This window comes from Eutrema salsugineum, unplaced genomic scaffold (genome assembly GCF_000478725.1).
Source record: "Eutrema salsugineum unplaced genomic scaffold, Eutsalg1_0 scaffold_5, whole genome shotgun sequence".
In the NCBI taxonomy this organism is placed as follows: Eukaryota; Viridiplantae; Streptophyta; class Magnoliopsida; order Brassicales; family Brassicaceae; genus Eutrema; species Eutrema salsugineum.
This window is the reverse complement of record NW_006256612.1, coordinates 14377289-14393178: the sequence shown is the minus strand read 5'-3', so window position 1 is coordinate 14393178 and position 15890 is coordinate 14377289. Positions and strand designations below refer to the sequence as shown.

The 15890-nt window shown below is 38.3% G+C and overlaps 6 protein-coding genes across 8 annotated transcripts; 4 read left to right on the top strand and 2 right to left on the bottom strand.

Moving 5' to 3' along the window:
• Positions 1–133: 133 nt before the first annotated feature.
• LOC18994415 lies at positions 134–2000 on the bottom strand. Its single transcript, XM_006418057.2, has 5 exons — positions 1269–2000; positions 1008–1180; positions 809–920; positions 499–653; positions 134–407 (listed from the first exon to the last, which is right to left on the bottom strand). The coding sequence occupies exons 1-5, from the start codon at positions 1752–1754 to the stop codon at positions 359–361; spliced, it is 975 nt and encodes a 324-aa protein (XP_006418120.1). The 5' UTR covers positions 1755–2000; the 3' UTR covers positions 134–358.
• Positions 2001–2990: 990 nt separating this feature from the next.
• LOC18994414 lies at positions 2991–4995 on the top strand. Its single transcript, XM_006418056.2, has one exon. The coding sequence runs from the start codon at positions 3093–3095 to the stop codon at positions 4878–4880; it is 1788 nt and encodes a 595-aa protein (XP_006418119.1). The 5' UTR covers positions 2991–3092; the 3' UTR covers positions 4881–4995.
• Positions 4996–6873: 1878 nt separating this feature from the next.
• On the top strand, positions 6874–8705 carry LOC18994413 (auxin-responsive protein IAA12). Of its 2 annotated transcripts, none has more exons than XM_024152547.1 (5): positions 6874–7269; positions 7598–7890; positions 7970–8087; positions 8176–8237; positions 8326–8705. In XM_024152547.1, exons 1-5 carry the CDS (start codon positions 7067–7069, stop codon positions 8373–8375), a joined length of 726 nt encoding a protein of 241 aa, XP_024008315.1. In that variant the 5' UTR covers positions 6874–7066; the 3' UTR covers positions 8376–8705. The 2 variants fall into 2 exon arrangements, with proteins under 2 accessions (XP_024008315.1, XP_006418118.1); XM_006418055.2 differs by having other exon boundaries at positions 6878–7269; positions 7595–7890.
• A 578-nt stretch (positions 8706–9283) lies between these two features.
• Positions 9284–10769, top strand: LOC18994412. Its single transcript, XM_006418054.2, has 4 exons — positions 9284–9581; positions 10106–10176; positions 10311–10446; positions 10561–10769. Exons 1-4 carry the CDS (start codon positions 9428–9430, stop codon positions 10647–10649), a joined length of 450 nt encoding a protein of 149 aa, XP_006418117.1. The 5' UTR covers positions 9284–9427; the 3' UTR covers positions 10650–10769.
• An 841-nt stretch (positions 10770–11610) lies between these two features.
• Positions 11611–12667, top strand: LOC18994411 (membrane protein PM19L). The gene is made up of 3 exons (XM_006418053.2): positions 11611–11861; positions 11947–12124; positions 12241–12667. Exons 1-3 carry the CDS (start codon positions 11732–11734, stop codon positions 12488–12490), a joined length of 558 nt encoding a protein of 185 aa, XP_006418116.1. The 5' UTR covers positions 11611–11731; the 3' UTR covers positions 12491–12667.
• Positions 12668–13288: 621 nt separating this feature from the next.
• On the bottom strand, positions 13289–15432 carry LOC18994410 (probable folate-biopterin transporter 8, chloroplastic). 2 transcript variants are annotated; one of them, XM_006418052.2, is made up of 2 exons: positions 14680–15432; positions 13289–14589 (listed from the first exon to the last, which is right to left on the bottom strand). In XM_006418052.2, exons 1-2 carry the CDS (start codon positions 15158–15160, stop codon positions 13442–13444), a joined length of 1629 nt encoding a protein of 542 aa, XP_006418115.1. In that variant the 5' UTR covers positions 15161–15432; the 3' UTR covers positions 13289–13441. The 2 variants fall into 2 exon arrangements, with proteins under 2 accessions (XP_006418115.1, XP_024007696.1); XM_024151928.1 differs by having other exon boundaries at positions 13289–14578; positions 14680–15055.
• Positions 15433–15890: the final 458 nt, after the last annotated feature.

Below are 15890 nucleotides of genomic sequence, written 5' to 3'. Positions count from 1 at the left end.
AAGGTAATTTTCCACTAATGGTCTCAAGTAATACCGCTTTGACTATTATTCTTTGAATAAGTATTTTCTACGCAATAAGAAGGACGTAAGTGCAAATTCCTACAAAACTATAGGATATAACGTGGGTCCGAGCGTATGAAGAAGCATTTATATTACACATTCGATTCTGCGATATAGATTTAAAAAGGGTTTTTTGAAAGAGATTCTGTCAATTCTGAGGATACAAGACATAACGGAAATGAGTGAAGCTGCATAAAGCTAATATAACAATAGCTTTTTCTTTCTGAAGGAGAGATCTTCTGAACCTGGGATTTTTTTCCTCACTCTAGAGACATCTCTTTCTTCTTCTTGATGACCATCATTCTTCTATTTCCCACAGGAACCGAGCATAGTCTCCAAGTATAATGCTGGTCAAACACAGAAGATGATGGTCGCATTCAAGCTTTCAAAGGTGGAAAACAAAAAGGAGTTTGTGTAAGAGCTATTTCATATTTGTACCTGTCATTTGGAGAGGCTTCAACGGCCTTCTCGAAATAGAACAAGGCCTTCTCTTGGTCACGATTAATACTCCAAAACGCTTTCGCATATCTGCATAGTGTTTCTCCATCTTCTGTTTCAGACAACCTTGAGCTGCGGTTTCCCCCTGCTTCGGGCTTATTTTTCGGGACAAAAACAAAACACGGCATTAGAGACTTTAATCGAAAACCTATCAGTGACACAAACTCGAATTCATCTGCAAGAATCAATGTGAGAAGCAACATAAAGGTGGAGAATTCCGGTTCATTGATCCGGAGAATGAAAATCAAACCTCAAAGTCTTCTTTTCCTTGACGGGTTAGGCCTCCAAAAGAGTCATCATCATCATCGTCATCCTCAGTGTTTATCTCCCAGAGGAAACTAGCATATGCTGCAAGAACATTACTGAAAAGGAAGAAAAAAACATACATTCAGGTTAATTGATATCACAGAATAACCAATGGATTTACCGAGATTAATGTTCCAACAGACCTATCCTTAGGAGATGCTAGAACAGCGCGTTCAAAGTAGCTTGAGGCTTTAGCTTCGTCCTGGTGAAGTTTCATCACTAATCTACCATAGTTTGCTAAGGCTACACCATCACTAGGCTCAACTACAGTACACTTATGATAATACTCTGCTGCCCCATTAAGATCTCCTTTGTACTGTTTTTACAAAAACAAAAACTTGCCATTAGTAGAAACTACTTTAAAACAGAGTCGTCTTACAACATAATGATCTGAGTCAAAATACCTCTAAGAACTCGGCATAGTTTTTGAGAAGCAAAGGATGCAATGGATACTCCTCGATCATTCTTTTGTAGTAATCACCACAGTTGTCATCATCAAAACTCGGTAAATCGAATTTGATCTCATCACCATACAAATCGAACTTATCAATCCCTAGCCCTGCAGCTAAATGCATAGGAGGACTTGGTGGTCGTTCAATCTCAAAACTTTGTTCATCATCTCTGCTCTCACCAGTCCCTAGCTTCTTAATAACCTCTTCATCTCTATCAAAAACCCCTTTCCCTCTATCTCCTCTCTCACCTTCACTGTCTTCTTCCTTGACCGATAAGATATCGATTTTGTGCTTCGCGAAACTGAAGTCGGCGTCAACCGAATCACCAATCGAAACAGTTCTCTTCAAATTCTTCTCGATTTCAGCTACCGGATCTTCACTTTTGAACCCATCTCCAGAATCGCAGTAAATCGAGAGAGATGGCTCGCTCTTCAGCATCTTTTGTGTCTCTCTGTCACACACTCAAATCCGTTCAAAGTCTTGGACTTTGGTTTCCTTTGAGCACGTTGGTTCAATTCAATCTTTTTGACCAATCGGTGGTGGGTCGTCGATTACGAACGAATCTTGTAAATTCCTCAAATGTTATTTGTGGACACTGATTCGGAGGACCCCGAGACAACGATTGAACGATGATACTAGTTTTGAGGTTCTCTTAGGCTCACCAGTGAGGGAAAGAGGATAAGTGGGGTTTGCTTTGATTTCATGGGAAACGGCAATCTTCCGCAAAGGACCCTTTACAATATTTATATTGTTTACCAATTTCTCCGGTAAGTTTACTTTCTTACTATTTGAACCTCACTAGTCACTCCAAATAAAATAGCTGATATAATTTATTCTTTAAAGGCCATCTACTACATAAGTAAAGCTTAGTTCAAATTTTCATCAATAAAAGTTCATTGATTGATCTGTCTTAACTAGAGATAATTGACCGTTCCTACTTTAGTTTACAACTTAATTTACTGAACAGTTTTAACAAAGTGGATATGGATCGATTTATTGTAGAAACATTTTTCTTCTTCTTTGGTCATTGTAAAATTTGACAGAGCGGCTATAGATTTTATAATCTATAAAAAATTTAATTTAAGATAAGAAAAAAAAGTTGTGTGCCTCGTGATCAAACGAAGAAATGAGGGATATCCACATGAGTTTGGCCTTTCTTCTGGGCGGACAATTAGCTCCTCACATGAACTGGCTTTTTGAGTCTTCACCCCATAAGTCAATTATAAAAAGACAAGTTGTCAAATTCTTTAGTCCACGGGGAAAAAGCCCATTACTATTTGATTCTAAAAATAGCATTCTATAAATTTGCATCATCACTATTCTTCCCATTCTTATTTGTGCCAGAAAAAAAACAGACAACATTTCACTACTAAAAAAAACATTCATCACTAATGCCAACTTAATTCTTACGAGCCATCTCCAAATATAGCAAACTTCAGCTGGAGAACACCACACTACTTCCTAATAGACTCGTTGTCTTTCTCAGACAAACACACCCAAAATTAGTTTTTTATAAAGATGGCAAATAAAAAAGCAATGGTTATTATTACCATTCTCCCATTCTTTCGGAAATTACAACCATTGACTAAACAATTTATCTCTTCTTCATTCATCATCCAACTTCTCAGAATCTTGGATCCAGAATTGCGAGAGAGATCAACTCATTGTTTCTCTCGCAATTCTCCTCCTCCCTTACACCCCCTCCAAAAGAAAGAAATAAACATAACAATCCATCCAAAAAAATTTTAATGTGAAAACTCAATCTGTTGAATCACAATGTCAATGATGTTCCCATCTTTTCAGTTGCTAGAGCTGAACATAATCTCAGCTCAGGACTTAGCCCCTGTCTCCCGCAAGATGAAGACTTACGCGGTGGCTTGGGTTCACTCCGAGCGTAAACTCACCACACGAGTCGACTACAACGGCGGAGCAAACCCAACATGGAACGACAAATTCGTGTTCCGAGTCAACGAAGAGTTTCTCTACGCTGATACTTCCGCTGTCGTCATCGAAATCTACGCCTTACATTGGTTTCGAGATGTTCATGTAGGCACGGTCCGTGTCCTCATCAGTAATCTCATTCCGCCTAATCGTCGTCCAGGATACAGAACCAGCAACAACGAGTACCGTCGTACGCCGCCTCCGGGAATGAGATTTGTGGCACTTCAAGTTCGTCGTACCTCAGGTCGACCTCAAGGGATTTTGAACATCGGTGTTGGGTTGCTTGATGGTTCTATGAGGAGCATGCCGCTTTACACACATATGGATTCATCTGCTGTGGGATATAGGGATTTGCTTGGAGAAGAGGACCGTCATTTGCAGCATTTGCATCTAAACAGCAACAAAGGTAGCTCCAAGAATCCACAATCTCCGTCTTCAAGGCAGTTCCAATCTGTAGTCTCGAGGCCGGAGCTACGTCGTACAAAGAGCGATTCAAGCTCCATGGTTGTTTCTGATCTTCTAAGCAGAGCTGAACGGAGCCGTTTGGCTAACAGACAGCCGGCGAGTGCATTAGCGAGCAGCGAATCTGATACTGCACCAATCACGACGGATTCCGATGCAACAGAGACGAAAGACTACACGCCTCCAAGCAAAACCCCTAAGGTTCCAAGGCAAAGATACGATTCGATCGAATCGGATCTCATAGATCCGTCTCCGAGGGTGAGGCCAAATGTAGTGGTGCCGAGAAAAGAGAGTCACGACGTTCCGCCTTATGGTTCGTACCATCAATCACGCAAAACGCCGAGAAAGACAATGATGAACGAGAAACAGAGGCCGGTGAAGAATTACAACCATGGCCGCGCTTCTCCGTACTTATCGAGGCACGGGACGCCGTTGAGATCTAACATCGTCGCATCTACTCCGATGCAATCCAATGGGATTAGATCGACTCCGATGAGATCTAATATTATTGCAGTGTCACCGATGCGCCCTAACATGGTCGAATTGACTCCGATGCAGACTCCGATGCGGTCAAACATGTTTGGATCGACTCCGATTAGGTCCAACATAATCGGATCCACTCCGATGCGATCAAACTACATGGCTACACCGATGAGGTCGAATTTAGTCGGAAGGAAAATCTTCACCGAATCGGAGTTAGGTCCGTCGCCATCAGAAGTGGCTGAGAAAATAGCGAAAGATAGATCTAACGCTAATGAAACAGAAAGCTCAATACTCAGCGAGTGGAGTATCGACGAATCTAGCATCGAAGGATTGCGTTCAAAGCTCGACAGATGGCGGACGGAGCTGCCACCGCTGTATGATATAGGATCAAGTCAAGTAAGCAACAGCGAATTCGACGGTTCGATTGTTCCCGCCGCCGTCGCCACTGGAGGAAGAAGTTCGAGGCGGAAAACTCCAGCGGCGAAGAAGCATCATCGCCGTCATACAGACGGAGGTAACGGACTTTTCTCGTGTTTCAGTAAGATATGCGGCGTGGAATGTAGTTTCGTATGCGGTGGTGGTGGTGGTGGTGGTTCGATGGGTCCTGATGACTCGAAGAAAGGTGGGACTGGGCGCGTGCACCGCACATACTCTGCTGATGATTTGAGCTTTGTGTGATTTTTACGAATTGTATTATATTTAATTTTTTTGGGACTAATCTTTTGATATACATATGTTTATTTTATTTTATTTTTGGGAGGGGGTGAAAAAGCGTTGGAGTGATGAATTATGCAACAGTAGCTCTAGTAAAAAAAAGAATTAATCTTATTACTGTTGTTGATAACTCATTCCTTTTTGTGTTCTTCGTATTTTACATTATTAAAAAAATATAAACATATGCTGGCAAGAGTAGAAAAATAGTGATAGAAGATATGAGAGTGTGTGAGAATATTGGTGTTTTATAACGATGGTGTCTCGTTTCTTTCTTGAGAAAAATGTTTTATGCACGAGTCAAGAAAACATAAAAAATTCATATAACAATATTACCGTTTTCCTTATAGTGAACTGATTTGTATATAGAGATCTCATCATTCTCATTGATTTGATAAACTACATAAAAGAAGTTACGGATTCTGGTTTGACATTAGGACTTTTATTGATAACACTACGTAATAAAGAACCATGGAAAAATGTTTTTTTAAAAAGGGAACCATGAAACTAAATAAATAAAAAATTAGCATAATCTTAGAGAGAATAAAAACCGCTAAATGAAAGAAGAAAAAAAGAACCGCACAAAAGCAAGAGCTAGCAAAGAAAAGAAGTAACCATAAATCAAAATTAGATGGTATAACATGATTAGTAAGGAAAGATTTACAACATTTAAGAATATTTCTGTCATTTTGGTAGTGGTGCAAAATAACTAGTTCCAATTCGTGCAACACGAGTAAAAAAAAATTATTTTGATTCTTAAACCAAGCTGAATTGTATACAAATTTGGGTGTCAAGATCCACCTATAGTGGTTGAACCAAGCTGAAAGTGAAACCAATGGTTTGATTCGTTTTGTTATGTTAATTAGTTTGACAAATGAAAAATTATGTGTTTTACTGAAAGAAAAAGCTTTGTCGGGACCAACAAGATCAAGAATTCAAGATCAAGGTTTGCTAAAGTTCGAGAGATGGACCAAAATATTTGACAAACATATAAATCAGGCTAAAACAAAACATATTTGGTTCATACATACAACCATTTAGCTCAGTAATGATTTTAGTATTCTATCAGATCTATCGATCAGAGCATGAGATCACTGTACTCTTTGATAATGATTTTGATCAAAAGTGTAATTTCCACAAACCAATTGCGCCTGCAAAAGTTTTCAATGGATCATCAAACATCATGATGAATATCTCATCACCACGATTTTATAATAATGCATATTTTCCCATCAATTTATTTTCTCACTTTTTTTATCATTTTGTTCGACAACAATCATTCTCAGAGAAAAAATACAGAATTCTCAACAATTCTTTTTTTTCCTCCTTTTTGTTTGTTAGTATAGTTTTGTTCAACAACAATCATGGCCTGAAGGAAGAATAAATTAAAATTAGGTTTTTACATTATATGTTAAAAACCTATATTATTTTCGTTTGTGGTTTTTTGTGTGAACTTTTCAAAGGGGCGTTATGAACGAACTGCCCCATTGATTAATGACCCTAATTGAATATTATTATCCATAAGCTTGTTTACAAAAATATATGGATGGATGTTTAAAAGAATGACTTTTCATCCGAAAGCATTACAATATAGCTTTTACACCAAAACAACAAATACAAGTGGGAGAAGAATAAAAAAAATTAAAAACAATGATGTAACAGAAAGTAAAACCTTGGCCAATATTATAACAAATTGTTATGCACACACACACACAAGACACAACTGTAAACAAGTTTCTTGGGACTCTCTACTTTCTCTTGCTGCTTGAACCAACAATAACGCAACGAGAGCACGACAGGTTTGATGATGTCGGGAAGAAAAGTTTGAGAAAATTAATATTTAAAAAACGAATGAGAAGACTTTGGTTTGAGAAAATGGCATTGTGGTATGGCCATTACAAGACAGATGGGTCCCATTTCTCATCACTCTCTCCACCACCAAATATCCTCTCTCTCTCTCTCTCTCTTTTACCCTGCTTGCATCATCTCTCGTCTCTCACAAATATAATCTCTAAGATCGAAGAAGAAACCCTAAATACCCACGCTCACTTCTTTTGTCTCCATACGGTTTCATCATCTGTGTCATCGAGACTCTTCTCTTGGGTGGTCCGTTGAAAGACTCTCTCTTTGATATCTTTGGATTCTTAATTGACATGCGTGACAGGTCAGAATTGGAGGTGGGGAAGAGTAATCTCCCGGATGAGAGTGAGCTGGAGCTGGGATTAGGGCTCAGCCTCGGCGGTGGCGCGTGGAGGGAGCGTGGGAGGATCCTAACGGCTAAGGATTTTCCTTCCGTTGGGTCTAAACGAGCTGCTGACTCCTCCTCTCGCCAAGGAGCTTCTCCTCCTCGTTCAAGGTTCGTTTTTTTTTGTTTTTATCAAGAAAGCTCAAATCTTTTGGTTTGTTTCGATGTTGCATGATGTGAAAATGTTGCCGTCTCGAAACAGGATTTGATGTAGGGAACTAGTTAGCTTCTGTTCTAGTATACCCCTGAATCAAACTATGGTTTCTTGAAATGCTGCAAAACTGACGAGCTTGTAGCTTGTCCTTCTATAGATAGATTTTGCTGTGGAGTCATTCATCATGCTTATGCTAAGATTTGGTCATAGTAAGATGTTTGTTTTTGATGATTGCATCTGAATTTTGAGAGTAAATGAGTGAAAAATGTTGGTTTTTTGTAGCAGTCAGGTGGTGGGATGGCCACCAATTGGGTCACACAGGATGAACAGTTTGGTTAATAACCAAGCTACGAAGGTGGCGAAAGCGGACAAAGAAGAAGAAGAAGAAGGAGAGGGGAAGAAGAAAGTTGATGAGGCTAAAGATGTCTCAATGAAGGTGAATGGGAAAGTTCAGGGTTTAGGGTTTGTTAAAGTGAACATGGATGGAGTTGGTATAGGCAGAAAAGTGGATATGAGAGCTCATTCGTCTTATGAAAACTTGGCTCAGACGCTTGAGGAAATGTTCTTTGGGATGACAGGTCAGTACGGCTTATACTTCAAAACAGAGATTTTCGACTATGGAGTTTGGCTGACATGTTATATTTCAAAACATTTTAGGTACTACTTCTCGGGAAAAGGTGAAACCTCTAAGACTTTTAGATGGATCTTCAGAGTTTGTACTCACTTATGAAGATAAGGAAGGAGATTGGATGCTTGTGGGTGATGTTCCGTGGAGGTAAGAATCGGAAAAAGGCTTGGTATTAGAACCTGATTAGTCTCTATTATGATCTAAACCATTTCACCTTTTTATTTTATTTTGTTAGAATGTTTATCACTTCGGTGAAAAGGCTTCGGATCATGGGAACCTCGGAAGCTAATGGACTTGGTATGTTTTAAAGATCACCTTCTGGTTTCTTGATTTCTCTTCTTGACTAATAAGAAAACCCCGATTGAATCAATCTTAATGCATGCAGCTCCAAGGCATCAAGAACAGAAGGAGAAACAAAGAAACAACCCTGTTTAGCTTCCCTTCCAAAGGTGGCATTGTTATGTGGTTTTTTTGAGTTCGGCAAGTTACTCAATACTATTTGAAGAAAGTATACCGAAGAATCGATAAAGGCTGAAGCTTAGATTTGATTTTAATCCTGTTTTCTTTATTGTTTTCGGATTTCAAATATGGTTTTTTCTTTAGGTCATTCTATTTGTAGTTTTCTCGGTGTTTTACTTCCAGTTGTTTCTTCTTTCGCGGTGTACCAAATGTCTCTGTTCTCAGAGAGAATAGTCTCTTTTTTTTTATTTCTTCTCTAATATTGTAAATAGTTGAAGCTATCTAATGTGATGAGAGTTTCTGTTTCTTGTGGTTTTCTTCTTGGCTCCAAGAAATGAACATCATCACTTCCTTAATATGGTTTACGGTCTTTTTGGGGTTTCCATTGACTTAAGTCAAAAACGTTTTGCAAAAACAGAGAAGACTATTACAAACGTTATATGTAGTAAGATGACATAAAATAACCAACAAAAAAAAAGCATGGAAAGAATCAAATTGACGGACTGATGGAACCGCATCTAAGAAATAGTAGAAAGTTTGATTTATTTGCTTATTGTATTTTATAAAATACTTTGAAATTAAAATAGGAAACAAACAAATCCAGAGTCGAACATTGTTAAATATTATTGTTTGTATTATTTCTTAATCTTAATCTGATAGAGATTTCATCTACTAATCTAAAAGATATCTAGTCCAATTTAATTAAGGCAAAGAAAGTAAGAAATGTTTGGATTCATTGTCACCAAATTAAATTATTTAAATGCTATGCGATGCCCATCTCTTATAGTTAAATCGTTACCTTAAAAAGAAAAACATTTAACAATTTAAGATTCCAACCAAACATTGAAGGATAAGAAATGAGTCCAAGACCAAAACCAAAACCAAAACCAAAAAAGAAAAAAAAAACAAAAACGAAAATTAAAGTCAAATACCTGTTAGTCTGTAGAAGAAGATTCATGCTTCTTCATAAATTCCAGGTTTTTGTGAAATCCTTAGGACCACAATTAGATTGGGTTTGGAATTGAAAAATGGATCATAATCATCAATGGCGTATGAGACTCTCCTTCAAGAACGCCACAATTGCTCTCACTATCGTCAACGTTCTCATCTTCCTCTTCCTCCTTCAGGGATTTTTCACTTCATCATCTTCATCATCTTCTTCCTCTCGCCGACTCGTTTCAGGTTTGTTTCGATTTCTATCTCTTAACTTTTTCGTAACATGCTTCTGGGTATAGCCTGATTTTGCGTAATTTCTCTGGATTTCATCGGATTTTGAATCAAAGTTTGGTGCTTGAGTAACCATCTTTTGATGGTTCTTTCTCGGATCTGTTCATAACAATAAAAATTCGGGCTTTCAGATTTTTGGACCCCTTGTCTAGATTTAGTGTAATACGCTTCTGTTTCACTTTAATTCTCGAACTCAATATCACTGTGGGTTCGATCTTTTCTGGATGTCTGGCTTCTACAATCGGTTTCGAGAAAGTTTGGATTTTTATTTATTGAACTGAGTATGGCTTATAAACCTCTAAAGATGAAGATTCATTCGCTGTTGATTTATGGACTTTCCTCATCTTTAAGCTTGAGCTGAATTATCATCTTGTTTCTGCACAACTCTGTCTTCTTTTGTTGGGGTACTTAGAAGTTTGTTTATTTTGCCTTTTCTTGGTCCGTTCATTCATCAGTACATACCTTTATGATAAATGCAGCTCAGCTTCGGTATATCAAGGAAGTCGAAGAGATTAGGCTCGCGATGCAACCTTTAGAGCTCATCAAAAGAGTAAGGAAAACAAACATTTTACATTGATCACATTTTGTAGCGGCTTCTTCCCATTAGCATTCTCAAAGTCAAACATACTGGTTCAAAAGATTGGCAATGTGAGAAGATTTGGCTCTATGTTCTTTGATTGATAGGTCCGAGAAATCGAGCAGGAGGTATCTGCAGGGCAAGAAACCGAGCAGCAGAAAGACGTGAAGCAGAATACAGCTGTTGATCTCTCTAAACGGCTCAAGGATTTCCGCGCACTGAACGATGCATCGAGCTTGAAAGGTAAAAATGGTAACAGCCACAATATAATCATTTGGTCTATGCTATGGAATTTAGATCAGAAACATACTAAAAATGAAGGTTTTGATCTTTTACAAATGTTGTCTATCCGCACAGCATTGGAAGAATGGAGAAAGCGGAAAATGGAACGAGCAAGACAACGGGATCTTGAGAAAATTGGAGGAGCTTCATCCAAAACATCATAAGACACTAAGGTCTGAAAAGATCTGTTTATCATGGCTGCTGCTATATAAAATTATTTTAACATTATAATATAGTCTCTGAAAATATTCATTTAGTGTAATACACAGACAAATTGCTTGAAAGGAAACGAATGTGAGATCCTATCTTATCTAAAAATCGATCTACGCCTAATGCCGCCTGGTGATGTTAAATAGCATTTATAACGATTCCGTTAATTAATTATTTAATAAAAAAAAAAAACCAAGAAGAAGAAGCCAAGTAAAGGTCGGTTGTAATGAACTTTTCCTCAAACCCTCTTCAAGAAAAATTTAGGAAAAAAAAGAAACAAAAATACGTTTTAGAGAACGTCATGCATTTTCTTTCACAACAGAAAAGTTTGGGGTAATTTTTACGCCTAAAATAAATTTAAAAATTCTCCTCTTCTCATTCTCTATTTTCTGTTTATATCTACCATAATTTTATAGATTAGATTAAATTAAATCTTAAACCTAATTATGCCTTCTAGTACCCAATTTCATAATCACTGCTTGAAACGCTCTTACGAAAGTATCCGAAGCGATATAAATATACAATTTTTCAAGATCGTCACAGAGTTAATCAATAGCTAATATATTCCCCAATAAATGGCTCTCTATATGCATGTTAATTAACTCCAGGCGAATTATTATAAATAATTGCTGAAAAAAATATCCGATCCTTACAATAAAAATTGACCCCAAAACATGGTAGCTTCGAACAATTAATAATTTAATATGATAAAAGCATAAGGAGATAATATAAAAGAAAGCACTTGGAGATTCGAGCTCAATGACAACACTGGGCTAACCTATATCCAACACTTTAGAACAAACTTGCGACACGTGTTCCACCACCTGTAACGAGCTAAACACAGAAGGTACTCTGTGCACGACACGTGATCATCGTCAAGAAACACCTAAGCCTTTTGTGTATATAACTATGTCATAGATAGATCCCTTCAATCGATCATCACCGAGACTTAAGTGAAGCCTTTGTTGGATTTATAATTTAGATAAAAGAGTGGCAAAGCAGTTAAAAAAGCAAAGAGTGAAAGAGGAAAGTCGAAATGGCGACAACGGTCGGAAGAAACATAGCAGCACCGTTGCTGTTCTTGAATCTGGTTATGTACTTCATTGTACTTGGTTTCGCAAGTTGGTGTGTCAATAAATTCATCAACGGCCAAACTAACCACCCAAGTAAACTATTCTTCTAGATCTCTCTATTTATTAATATATGTGAATATGTGATCATGTAGCTAAATTAAATATTTGAAATGGTTAGGTTTCGGAGGCAATGGAGCGACGCCGTTTTTCCTGACTTTTTCGATCTTAGCGGCTGTTATCGGGATAGCATCGAAGTTGGCCGGAGCTAACCATATTAGGTTTTGGAGGAATGATAGTCTTGCGGCCGCAGGATCTGCCTCTATCGTTGCATGGGCCGTCACCGCTCTTGCCATGGGGTAAATTATATAGAATCTACTTTTAAAAAATGTATATATATGTATGATGAGTGCTTGTTTCAATAAAAATTGTTTTTTTTTTGTTTTTGTTTTTTTTTTGTGTGTGATTAATTAAGGTTGGCATGCAAGCAAATAAACATAGGAGGATGGAGAGGATGGAGATTGCGAATAATTGAAGCTTTCATAATAATCCTGACGTTCACGCAATTGCTATACGTCTTGTTAATCCACGCAGGTACATTCAGCAGCAAGTATGGTCCTGGTTATAGAGATCGTGACTACGCTACAGGTCAAGGTCATGGTCATGTGCCAGGCACTCACGCGGGCGAGCACAAGCCTGGTGTTGCGACCACCATGGCTGTTTAGAGTCAGTTGTTTGTTTTATGTGATGTTAACTTGGGTAATAAGTTTATGATATGATATAGGTGCTTTTTCTTTTTTCCTCTTCTTAAGTTTATGTAATAATAATGTAATTCCATCGATCTGACGAACGAACAAACTGTTGTGTTCTTTTGTTAATTATGAATTTGTGTGTTCCGTATTTTTTTTTGCTTCCGAATCAAGTTGATCCATATCAAACCGTCTATTTTTAGATCATATGGAACCATACCATATAAAAATTAAGTAAATCAGAAGAGCATAAAAACGATTTGCGGACAATCTTTCGTTCACTCTCAATTTTTTTTAGTTGGTTTGATTTTGGTTCAGGATTAGTTTGTTCGGTTTTAGTTAACGTCTAACCTTGAGTGTAACTGGACTTTGGGGCTAAAATGTTGAAAATGAATAAATGAGGGGACTATTCCTCATAATAATAAAAATCTTAAACCGAGCCGTACTAAGAACAAGACCAAACCATGTCCCGTGGGTTTCTCTGGAGATTGTGAATTTGTGATCTTTGAGGGGTATTTGAATCGGTGCAAGAGAAATCATCGGTGTCTCTATGGAGTTATACAGTGATGGTGCATTCACTATTTTTCTTCTACAAGAAGATGTCTTAACGCATGATCCTGTAATCAAAAACATTCCACTGAGGTTTGATTCATGGTATATACATTACATGTTGGTTTTTATTTCCCACATATCATTGTGATTGATTTCCTCATGGAGTTATAACTTTGGAAAGTTTTGGACAGCCCGGCAAGTGTTCGTTGAAATGCCAAGAAGAAGATGCAATATTCTGTTTTCGACTTCTTGGTATTATAATACTGCGAAACATAGCCGCAAGAAACACACAGGAAAATCTCAGTATATACAAATTCTAATCTGTGATTGTAAACAACTATTCTAATCTCCGTGATTTACTTAATACTTTACAGACTATGTTTGTGCTTCTTCGGACTCTCTTCTTCGTCGATACGGGATATCGTCTTGGTGTATAACTACTCTCCCGATTCGTCTGTTTCTCCTGCCTCTCTTACTTATACTCCTCTTTACTTCTTTCCCAATCACAGGTTCTGACATTGGGAGAAAGTGCATGAAGCACAAAGGTACCAAAGCTGCTAGAGACTGTATGAGTATCCCTGAAGGCAGGTTTGAGTAGTTACTTGATGTTACACCGATCAGATTAGCCAAACCCACCCCTAAGAACGCGCTAACTATTTGTGATAGACACAGAGCTGAAGCAAGAAAAGATGTGACTGATCCTTCACAGCCTTGAGGACACATGTTTGATAACAGGACTGCAAATGGAAGGATCTTGAACTGCGCAAGGATCTCTGCTAAGCTTGAAAAACAGAGCACGAAGACCTCGTTGGAGATTCCAACCCCGAGATTTATCTGCTTCACCAAGATATAGTCGAGGAGAATCGATAGAGCGTACAAGAGTTGGACGATATGGATCAGTGGCCTCATGGGAAGCGTCTTCAAGTATCGATCGTAGACCACGGTTAGACAGAGAAGCATCAGCTGTCCGATCACTTTCGACATTCCAATAACCGAAGGATCGAGGTTTAGAACTTGAGTTTGGTAACAGAAGACTGATCCCGACAGAAGTGGGACCATTGAAATGGATGCTACTGCCCAAATCAGAGGCTGTGAGATTTCATCCGTCTGAATTGCCTCCCTAAGATTCGATAACTGTTTCTTTACGCTCCTCACAACCGAGCTTGTCTCTGCTAACCGTGGTAAGCCAAAAGATTCTTCTTTGGAAGATAATGAAACCGCAAGCTGCAGAGACAACACAGCGGTGAAAACAAGAAAGGAGATCTTAGGAGGTGTTCTGAGTAAGAGATATCCTCCAAGTAAGTTTCCTAGGATTCCACCAGCTGCTGAAGCCATGAGCGCATAAGACTGGAGACCGTTTATCCGGTATCTCAGACCGTATTCCGCGACAAGAGCATCTTTTGCAACCTCAGTGACAGATGCTCCAAGGTTGCTAAGCAGGGCACATGCCATAAGAGATGGAAGAACTTCTCTAGCTCCTTGGAACATCGCCATTGAACCCCATGCTAAAACCTGCAGAGACACTGAAGCATTCAAGATTTCAGAACATGTTGAAGAAGGGAGCAGAATCGTCACAATCAGCAAGCTCCTTCGTTGGATTTGGATAGACTAACCTCCAATGGCGATGTAAGGAACTCTACGACCACTTCCGATGTAAAGAACATCAGAGAGAACTCCGTAGAGAGGTTTGGCCACCATGGGAAGACTGCAAGAATACTGCACAAGCTGAAGCGTCGATGGTTGGAACCCGAGGCTATGAACCATATGGAAATTAAGTGCAAGCCATGGGAAGCATCTCGATCCTTGTACCCAATAACCCAACCCACACAAAACCGAGAGACCTTCACCACCCATTTGTTCGTATCTCACCGTTTCTTCAGATTCAGACACACCCTTGTTTCTTCTTCTTCCTCTAGTTATGGAGAGACATGCGAATGTTGTCGCTCTTCTTGATTTGGTTTCCACCATGGAAAGGGTATTGTTCCTGCTGTGCCTCTCTTGTTGTTGTTGTTGTTGTTTCCTGTTAATGGACGAAAATGGTGGTTTCAAGAACTTGGCTGGCGAGTTCTGGATTGATAATAACGGATTTATCATGATTGCTGAACTTTTCCTTTAAGAGGTTTCTTTGTATCAGAAATGAAAATAGAGGAAGGAGAACGGAGAAAGCTTTGGCTTTCTTTTACACAGAAGACATCTTGTCACGAGCTTTGTATGTATCGGTGTGTATTTAACATCTTGGGGCAAAACCCTACGGATCGTTGAATCGAGGAAAGCGACGAATTAGGATTTTTTTCAATTTGGAAAAAAATTGATATTTTGAAGGCAGAGCCAGAGGGATCTAGAAGCGTGTAATAACAAGGAGACAGAAAAAAAGGCTGTCTTCCACAGATAATCAAGGCTTTAAGAGTTTATTAAGTAATTAATCAACGGTTCTAAAGAGCTTTAGGGATTGTTAAGGTTTCTTTTTTAAGGGACCTACAAAGAAATCTACTGTCTTAGGAAATTGGATTCGAGTGGGTCCCATTTCTTCTCTACAATTTTCTTTTTTGGAAACGATGACTCATCTGGTTTTTGATTACGACTTGTCACTAAAGTCCAGTAAAAATTCTCTAATTCAATTATTTTATTAAATTTTTATTTCTGGACTTTCTGGTTTCTATAAATTGAACGGTACGTCGGTAACGAGTAATGACCACACTTTCCAATTGAGACATGTGGTTTACACGAATTATGTGGTTTGCAATTTTACTAGTTATCGGTAATTACATGTAGTCAAATATAAAATTATAAATATACCATAGTACAAAATAATATCCAAATCAAG